This window comes from Notechis scutatus, chromosome 1 (assembly GCF_049901735.1).
Source record: "Notechis scutatus isolate UNSWTSFEM ecotype Mainland chromosome 1, rNotScu1.2, whole genome shotgun sequence".
NCBI classification, from domain to species: domain Eukaryota; kingdom Metazoa; phylum Chordata; class Lepidosauria; order Squamata; family Elapidae; genus Notechis; species Notechis scutatus.
The window spans coordinates 339220905-339230595 of NC_142009.1; the positions used below are offsets into that span (position 1 = coordinate 339220905).

General features: G+C 40.4%; 1 protein-coding gene across 1 annotated transcript; it reads left to right on the plus strand.

The window, feature by feature from the left end:
* Positions 1-712: 712 nt before the first annotated feature.
* LOC148133611 (vomeronasal type-2 receptor 26-like) lies at positions 713-9280 on the plus strand. The gene is made up of 4 exons (XM_087967135.1): positions 713-1000; positions 1536-2300; positions 2460-2669; positions 9164-9280. Exons 1-4 carry the CDS (start codon positions 713-715, stop codon positions 9278-9280), a joined length of 1380 nt encoding a protein of 459 aa, XP_087823261.1.
* Positions 9281-9691: the final 411 nt, after the last annotated feature.

Genomic DNA, 9691 nt, shown 5'->3' on the forward strand with positions numbered 1-9691 from the left:
GGATGAGAAGATGAATAGTAATAGTAATGCAGACTTAGTAAATAGTTTGACACTGTTAAGGGAATTATTTGTTTAACAGAGTGATGGCATTTGGGATCATATTCCCTTTCTCAATAAAGATCCAAGCTTGTAAAATTCCTCCAGAACTCTTCATCTGGGAGATGCTGAAAGAAATAGAGAACAAGGAGGGGAAAGACATAAGAAATTATGGTGGGCTAGTGAAGATTAACTTGATATTATATTGGAAATAAATTCATGGTGGAAAGATCAAATCAAAGCACAATTTATTTCTAATGTAGGATACTGTGAAAAAAAAAACCTAAATAAAACTGAGGTCTGGAATCACCAGTGTCTTCAGAAAATCTACCCTCTTGTCCTCTGGAATGTGAACCAGACTCAATGAAGTGAAAGGAGAGAACAACTTATTTAGGGTGGTAAGAAGGGCAACTGGAAAGGATTACAGCCACTGGAGCAAAATGAAGAAATGATCTGGAATATGGACAGTCAAGCTTTTCTCCCTTCTCACAAAGCCATCCCAATTTAATCAAAGAACATCCTCCCAAACAAACAAACAAACACATAAATAAGTAAAGCCAACCCAATAAAACATAGGACTTGTTTCACCAAAGAATACAAAATACAGCAAGGCAAACATCACCAGCACAAACAACCTTTCCTGTAATCTCCCCATTTTTTTTGTCAATATAGAATCATGTGCAAGAATTACCAACAATTCCTGAGTTTGGTGTTTGCAGTCACAGAGGTCAACAAGGATCTAGTTCTCCTGCCCAACATCACCCTGGGCTTCCATATTTATGACAATCACCAGATTGAGAGGACCATTTCCATAACCAGCCTCTCCCTGCTCTCCACACAAGGCCAAATGGTTCCAGGTTACAAATGTGACAAGGAGGACCCCCTGCTCTCTGTCATTGGAGGCCACAACCCCAAAACCTCAAGACAGATGTCCTCCATCTTCAGCACATTCAAGATCCCACAGGTAAGGGGGCTCCACTAGATACATTATGAAATAAACAGCACATACAGCAAAATGTGTCAAGGACAGTACATGTGGCATATGTGACTTAGAGAATCAGTTTATTACATTTTTATAGTTTACTAGTCAAGATGGTTTTATATGACTCCAAACGGATCAATAAGGAGATAATTCTAAAATGTTGCCAAGAGGAATTCCTCCCTAAAGAATTCATCATAAACATGTACTTACCATTTCAATGCAGTTTATTATCTGCATCAGGTTGATGCTTTCATCCCTTATCTACTGATGTGTCACGACCAGGCAAAATGTGTAACTGGTGGATTTTCCTAAAAAGGGAGGAATATTAAGATTCCACTCCAATTGAGCCAATCTGAGTGGTGGGACAACAAACTAGAAAATGGGGCACCCCAAAATCACCATAGAATTTATTTTGTTGTTGAAAGAAGAATCTCATTTTATGCAGCTCGGTGTTGGCTTTGAGTTCTCTCAGGGAGAGATAAGAGTTTATCCTTCCTTCTTCCGGATTAATCCCAAGGAATCTCCTCAATATGTGGGTTTAGTCCAGCTGCTCCTGTATTTCCGATGGAACTGGGTTGGACTGGTGGCCCCTGAAGATGACAGGGGAGAACATTTCATCTCAACGTTGACGCCAATGCTCCAGGAAAAGGAGATCTGCCTGGCCTTCACTGAAATGTTCGATTTTAATATTAATGCTATTCGAATAGTGAAATTCCATTCTATTTTGAAAAGTTGGCTTAATGTTGAAGTGATTATTTTGTTTGGAGATGCCAGCAGTAGTATAAAAATAATAGCGGTAAAGAGTGCTCTTGAAAAATTGAGAAAGACACTGTTTCAGACAGTTTGGATTCTGTCTTCCCATTGGGAACTTAATGGTGTGGACCCTCAAGTGATTTTGGACAGGATAAAGCCCTTCCATGGGGCTCTGCATTTTAGGGATCAAACGGGTGATGTGTCCGAATTCAGCCATTTCCTTCATTCTTTAGACCCTACAAATCCACAAGGGGATCCGTTTCTTCTGATATGGTGGGAACGGGTCTTTGACTGCAAGATCCACAAACCAGGTGAGATTCCTCCAAAGGTGGGGAAACAATGTACAGGAAAGGAGAATTTGCAGAATTTGCCAACTTACATGTTTGAAATGAGCATGACAGGTGAAAGTTATAATATCTACAATGCCATTTATGCTGTGGCATATGCATTACATGCCATGCATAGCTCAAGAATGCAAACAGCCATGTTGAGGCTTGAAAAGAGAATCTCAGATCTCCAGTTATGGCAGGTAAGCTCTGAGGCTATTTGTCCATTTTAAAGACCTTTACAGATGCTTGGAAGATTCCAATCTATCATTCATGGCTATCAGGGAATGATAGAAGCCATGAAGTTTCCTTTGTGGATTTCAGCCAATGACTCCAATTTCTGATCTCCCCTTTTCTTCCAGCTATTTCCCTATTTGAAGAATGTGAAATTCAATAACAGTGCTGGAGATGAAGTTTCCTTTTTAGAAAATGGACGGGGATCTGCTGGTTATGATATCCTCAACTGGATTTTCCTCCCCAATTGCTCTTTCATTCCTATTAAAGTTGGAGAAATTGACCCTGGAGGCCTGGATTTCACCATTAACTCAGATACCATTGTCTGGGCCACTAAGGTGAGTTGGAAAGGAATGTTGAACATTCAAGGAAATATATATTCTCTCCTGGGGTAGTAGAACATTGCTCTAATTTGAAAAAAAAGACTGTTGATTCAGAAAACATGGCAACCATTTGGCAAAAAAAAAAATGTGTGTAAGTCATTTGGATTCTGATTTGTGCCATGGTTGTGATGGGAAATAATTTCTGCTTGAAGCTCAGGATACAATTAAAGCAGGCAACAATCATTTCCATAGATCATTCCCTTTTAGTTGGATACTCATGCTTCCTTGTTTTAGAAAAGGTGTAACTAAATATGTCACAAACCTTTCTTGGCATACGGAAGTGCCAATTCCAATCTCCAGCATTTCATTGGTGGGTTGGGAATTCTACCGGTCTCAATCCTTCTGGTGCTGCTCTTGATTCCTCGTGGATCCTTGTAAACCATTTCTGATGAAGACATTGTGAAGATAGAAATAAGAATGTGGAAATGAATAAATGGTGGGTATTCATTGCTTAAGGCCATCTCAAGCTTTTTTCTCTTAGAAAGTGCCCTTTGCCAGGTGTGGCAGGAAGAGGTGCCATGCAGGAGAGAGGAGAAGTGTTCCAGAGGGTGAGCAGGTTTGCTGCTACAAATGTGATGCTTGTCCAGGAGGGACAATTTCTAATCAGACAGGTAAAGCATATTTCAAATGTATTTCTCCTACAGCCAAGAAAGCCATTCAGGAGATCAAAATATTACAGGTTTTGTTCTTTTTTGGTAGGATAACCAGCTTCAAAGTATTCATGATTTTCAGCAATGCATTTAGGTTGCTAGGACTAAACTATCCTGCACCCATAAGCCACCTTTCTCACTCCTTAACAATTTAATGTAGAGTAGTTTCAGGGTACAGTGTTCAGATTCTCTACTAGCAATTGTTAAAGAAATATCCTTCTGGGTTCAGTTCCAAGTGGGGAAAAAGACACTGGAAACATGGAGGCTGATTGGAAAGATGGTTTAATGGTGGACAGCAGGACCACATGGCTTGGATCTGCTAAGTGAAAAAGAAAGGATGATCACATACTTCAAGGTGAGAAGGTCAAGAAGGGAAGACCAAGATGCTGAGAGACCCTTATATAACCACTGTTGGGCCCCACCTTAGTGTTTCCTGTTCCTGTGTAAGAAATGTATCCCATTGGCTGTCAGACTCCCAGGGGCGGGGTCTTAGCTAACTTTGTAGGCTTTGTCTGGACCACATGGCTTCACCTGAGTGTTGGCTGATACAATCTTCCCAGGCCAGGTGGCGAGATGGGTAGACCCTTTATTATGTAGAATACTCTGGCCTAGGCCTTAATGGCCCATTAGCAAAGGTGGGGTGGCTGAGTTTCTGCTTCTCTGAGTTTCTACTTTACTCTTTTTAGGGGAAATATTCTGCCTTTTTAATATTTCCCAGAATATTTCATTTTTCTAGGAGAGGGATGGGTGCTAACTTCCTATATCTTTCTAGTACTTTAAGATCCTTTGGGGGAAATCAGCTACCAATTTTTTACTGATGCAAAATATTTGTGGTTTAATTTTTATTAGTTATGGTGTGTCCCAGTGGTGGGATTCAAAAATTTTTACGACCAGTTCTGTGGGCGTGGCTTGGTGGACGTGGCAGGGGAAGAATATTGTAAAATCTCCAGTCAGAGGTGGTATTTGCTGGTTCTCTAAACTACTCAAAATTTCCGCTACCGGTTCTCCAGAACTGATCAGAACCTGCTGAATACCACTTCTGGTGTGTCCCATAAGTACACAGTTAGTCATTCTATTAGCAATTTTTGCCACAACAGAATGCAGACAATTATGTCACCATTGAATAATTCATAATGCTTATGGTAGATGCCCCTGAAATCATGGGTGGGCTTCAATTTTTTTTAACAAGGGACTCTCTGCCCTAATGACTGCCTGGGTGGGCATAGATGGGTGGTCATGTGACTGGGTGGGTGTGGCCAACTCAATGTCACTTCTTTGCCCTAATTACCTACAAAAAGATATATACCAAAAAGTTGTTTATTATTTCCTACATTTCATACTTAAATAAAAGACTGGGTAAAACTAGGCTTAATAGCAGTGATTATGAGAGGGCTCTTGGAGTCTTAGTGGAGTTTCTGGTGAGTTACGTGATTCTTATTATTTGGGGATTAATCCCCTCAGAGGCTATTGGCTATGTTACCTGATTTTCTCAATGGCTCTCCCTTGGCATGTGATGAGTGGATTGTTTATCTAGCTTGCAACACTTTTACGAGGTGTGAAATGCTCTTGGCTGAATGCCCAGAAGTTCAATTAAGCCTATTAAGAGTTTTCCCTTGCTGCTTGTTCTTTCTGAGGTTAATGGGGGCTCTCTGAGCCCCACAGAGTCTTAGCTAGGGGCTCTCTTGAACCCCTGCAAGCCCCCAGCAGCCCACCCCTGCCTGAAATAACAGAATAACAGAGCTGGAAGGGGCACTTGGTGGGAAGGTAACAGCATTCTGTGCGCCTTAGTCATGCCAGCAACATGACCACGGAGACTGGCTCTTCGGCTTTGTAATGAAGATGAGCACTGCTCCCTAGAGCCGGAAACGACTAGCATGTATGTGCAAGGGGAATCTTTACCTTTACCCAGTCCAACCCCCCGCTCAAGCAGTAGACCCTATTCTACTCTGGACCAATGGTTGTCCATTCTCTTCTTAAAAACTTCAAGGAATACCCGCAACCTCTGAAGCAAGTCATTGTCCTGATTTATTTTTCTCACTGTTAGGACATTTCTCCTTCTTTCTAGGTGGGATCTCTCCTTGATAAATTTCCATCCACTACTTCTTGCCCTGCCCTTATTTGCTTTGGAGAAGAGATTGACTCCCTCTTCTCTATGACAGTCTCTCAAATATTGGTGGGCGTGGCTTGGTGAGCATGGCAGGGGGAGGATACTGTAAAATCTCCATTCCCTCCCCACTCCTGGTGGAAGGTTACTGCAAAATCCCATTCCCTCCCCACCCCATAAACCTGCTTTCCAGCTCCGTTCTCCTGGGCAGGGCAACAAAAGAAGACCCAGCTGATCATCTGGGACTCAGGAGGCAGACAATAGATGGGGGTGGGGCCAGTCAGAGGTGGTATTTGCTGGTTCTTCAAACTACTCAAAATTTTCAGTACTGGAAATCTGGATCTTCTCCAGACCTGGTCAGAACCTGCTGAATACCACCTCTGATCCAGTTTCTGCAAATGTTTATTGTCAGGGTTCCAAGTCCAAAGCAGAGATCACACCTCCATATCCCGGTCCATCAAGAATCTCTTTTATTAGTGACTTCCGGTTTGTCGGCCCAGCGGCAGGGATTTGCGAAGCTGCGCGATCCCTGCGCGCTAGCTGTTTTTGGGGCTCCGACCCAGCCGGGTGCGGAGCTAGGCTGCCCTGCAGGGGCAGCTGAAGGTAGGGGATCCGGAGAAGGGTTTGGGGTGCTGCAGACTCCCTCCTGGCCGGCAGAACTCCCTTTTCCCAGGACGGTGCAGCGGCGGTCTGTAATGGCCGCCACAAAAGAAGCTGGCAGCCGGGTAAGAATGCGCAGGAGGAAGTGGAGAAAGTGATTGAGAGGAGAAAGTTTTTCTTGGCTCCTAGGACTCTAAGACATATCTAATAAAATTCCTGAAAAGTATGACTTTCTGAATAATACCTGCCAGAAGAGGAAAAAGCGGCTGTGAAGGTGCTGAAAGGATAGCTTTCCTCTTTTCCTACGGAATAAATAACTGGATATTAAGAAACCTATTTCTTTTAGGTGAAAATTGGTTTTAAGCGATGAGTGGGAAGAGAGGATTAAAAAGAAAACATTTGTATGCTAAGATTTGTTGGAGCAGATGCCTTAAGGATTTGAAGACTAGAATATATTGCAATAAGATTTTAAACAGATTTGGACTTTCTTTCTCTTGGATTGATATTGCCCCAGAAGGAGAAAGTGAGAATTCTGCCTTGGTTTGGACTGACTGATAACTTTGGGACTGTTTTTTTTTTATTTTATTTTCTTTTGAATATTCTGGTTGTTGTAAGAAGAAAGAAGGGGAAAAGAAAAGAAAAGATTTATAATGGCTCTTTCTGTTGAGGAACTAAGAAAAGAATATGAACAAGCAAAAAAAATGGTAAAGATGGTGTGGAAGAAGCTTTCCTTTTCTTAGAAATGGCGCTTATTAATTATCAACAAACATTACAACAGATGAAGACAGCAGAGGAACAAGAAAGAAAGAAAGGAGCCATCTTTAATGAATCTCAGAACTTGATCCAGAAAGAAGGAAGAGAGAAAGAAAAGAAAAGAAGAGAAAAGAAGAAAATTAAAGGACTTAAGGACTTAAGATCTAAAAAACATTTAAGAAAGGGAAAAATAAGGTGCAAAACCAATATGATGATAGTAAACAAAAGGGAAAAGGAATACGACAGAGAAGGGAAGCTGGCAAGGCAGAGGCTAGAAGAAGGGGGGTAGAAAGGTTTGTTGGGAGAAGAAAGAAAGGGAAAAGGTGGAGAAAAGCTACAATGTCTTGAAATTAAATGAAAAAAAGAAACTTTTTTTGGATAATGGATAAAGTATAATTTAAAAAAAAAAAAAAGATTTTGCAAGGTACATAAGATGAGATGGTAGTATTGTAATGATTTAAGAGTTGATAAGAGATTAAAATGTTAAAATGTTTAAAAATGATTGGCTTTAAAACTTAATAATAGGGGAGGTTTAGAATATTGTTTTAATTAAAGAGTTTAATAAGACTATGGTATTGATGTTATTATAAAATTTTTATTATAGTATCTTTTTTTTAATATTTGGATTTATTGTCTAATTATGTACTTAATTATGTTGGATGTATTAGTTAGATAGAATGTACCAAGCAAAATCGGATTGGGTATTAGATATTATTTTAAAGATTAATTTGATTAACTTAGGGGAGATAGAAAGGCATCATACTCTGATTAATGATTTCAGGAGAAACTTATTTTCTTTTTTTTTTAATAAGGAATGAGACAAAGGGATGATAAAAAATGGACAAAAGATATAAATATAATGATTCAAATTAAGATGATTAATTAAGATAGAAGTAAGAAGTGTGAAACATGTGGGGAAGTTAATATAGAAGGCTTAGAATGGTAAATAAAATAAGTAATGATATGTAAGATGAGCATGAATATAATTGAAGTCCATGAAGAGAGACACCTGGGTCCAAGTTACTTTCCAAAAAGATTTTTTTATGTTTTGTGTGTTGTGTGTATATGTCTTTTTGGGGGAGAATTAGTTAAAAATTGTAGAAATATAGATTGAGAATAATGGTAATTAAGTCAGAAAGAAACAGATGAAATAATAATAATGATATTGAATAAGAGTAAAGAGAAGTAAAGAGAAATTGAATAAGAGGTTTTGGTATGTTGTATGGAAATGGTTTAAAACAGAATTATAATTTATCTGACTTGTTAAATTGACAATGAAAAAAGGTTTAAACATGTAATGAATAATGACAATTTGTGTGTTTTAAAAATTAATAAAACTTGTTTAAAAAAAAAAAAAAAGAATCTCTTTTATTAGACAAGTCATATTGGCACAATGACCCCACCCAAATCAAAACCAGAATTCTTTCCCCCTTGCTCCAATGTCTGTCACATGCTCCAGTCAGGTCGCTGTCCCATCTTCTAGGTGCTGACCACTCATGCCTCCCTAGCATCTGATGGGAATGTCCTTGGCTCCAAGGAGAAAGAATACTATTATGACTACAATATCCCAATGATCTCTACCATTATGCTTTCCCACACTTTCACTAGCCCAGGGGTGGGATTCTACTGGTTCTGTCCACCTCTGTAGAACCGGTAGTTCTGAAGAGCAGCAGACAGAGAGCATACATAGAACCGATTTTATGTCTGCTGCTGTTTTGGTCCGCCCACCCACCCGGGCTCTTACCTGACCTTTATTTGCCACTTTTTCAACCGCAGCTGCTTTGTGTGACACATCTGTGGTTGAAAAAGCAGAAAAAGCATTGTCCGGGCAACTCAGCAGGTTGTAAATTGCACTTGCATGACTTGCGTGACTTGCATTCATGCACACATGTGTGAGCGATTAGAGTAACAGAACCGGTAGTCCCATCCCTGCCCCACTGTGGCAGCCCTGAAGGTTTCCGAGATGGCTTCAGGGATGACAGTCATCATATGTTTTATGAACTGCCCCCAATCATGTTTGTTGTTCTTCTCATCACTCTATCTAGATTTCAATCCTTTTTTTGTAGCAGGGGGAACAAAAACTGGAACAGTATTTCAAGTATGATGAACACAGCATAAAGTGGAACTAACAAGGCTACTGACCTTGAAACTATCTCTCTGTTGATGCAGCTCAGGACTGCATTGGATTCTTTAGCAGATGCAGCACACTGGTCACTCATTGTCCAGTAGGACTCTTGGATCTCATTCACTGCTACTGCAGTTGAGCCATGTAACACGTATTTAATAATTGTGCATTTGAAGTGTAAAAGCTTACTTTCCTTAGACAAAACTCTTGATTTCAGATGCAGCTCATTGTGACCCCTGCCCAGAAGAACTATATCCCAACAAAGAGAATGATCATTGCATTGTCAAGAAGATTCACTTCCTTGCCTATCAAGAGCCTGTGGGATATACATTAGTTTCTTTAGCTCTTTTTCTTTCTGTACTTACAACTGCAGTCCTGGTGATTTTCCGTAAACACCATGACACACCGATTGTCAAGGCCAACAACCGAGATCTCACTTACATCCTTCTGGTCTCCCTCCTGCTCTGCTTCCTCTGCTCCTTCCTTTTCATTGGACGACCTGGGAAGCTCACCTGTCGCTTTCGACAAATTGCCTTTGCCATTCTCTTTGCCCTTGCAGTTTCCTCTGTGTTGGCAAAAACAGTCATGGTAGTTCTGGCCTTCATGGCTACTAAGCCAGGGAACAGGACAAGAAAATTCTTAGGAAAACCACTGACTAACTCCATTGTCTTAGGCTGTCCCCTGGTCCAAGCAGTTATTTGTGCCACCTGGATGGTAACTTCTGCCCCATTTCCCAACTTGGACT

What these genes read in the sequence shown, in the direction of transcription:
- LOC148133611 (XM_087967135.1), top strand. Translation starts at nt 713, where the DNA reads ATGTGCAAGAATTACCAACAATTCCTGAGTTTGGTGTTTGCAGTCACA. An exon ending in CAGATCTCCAGTTATGGCAG is followed by an intron (nt 2,301 to 2,459) that starts GTAAGCTCTGAG and finishes CTTTTCTTCCAG; the next exon opens with CTATTTCCCTATTTGAAGAA. An exon ending in CCATTGTCTGGGCCACTAAG is followed by an intron (nt 2,670 to 9,163) that starts GTGAGTTGGAAA and finishes TCTTGATTTCAG; the next exon opens with ATGCAGCTCATTGTGACCCC.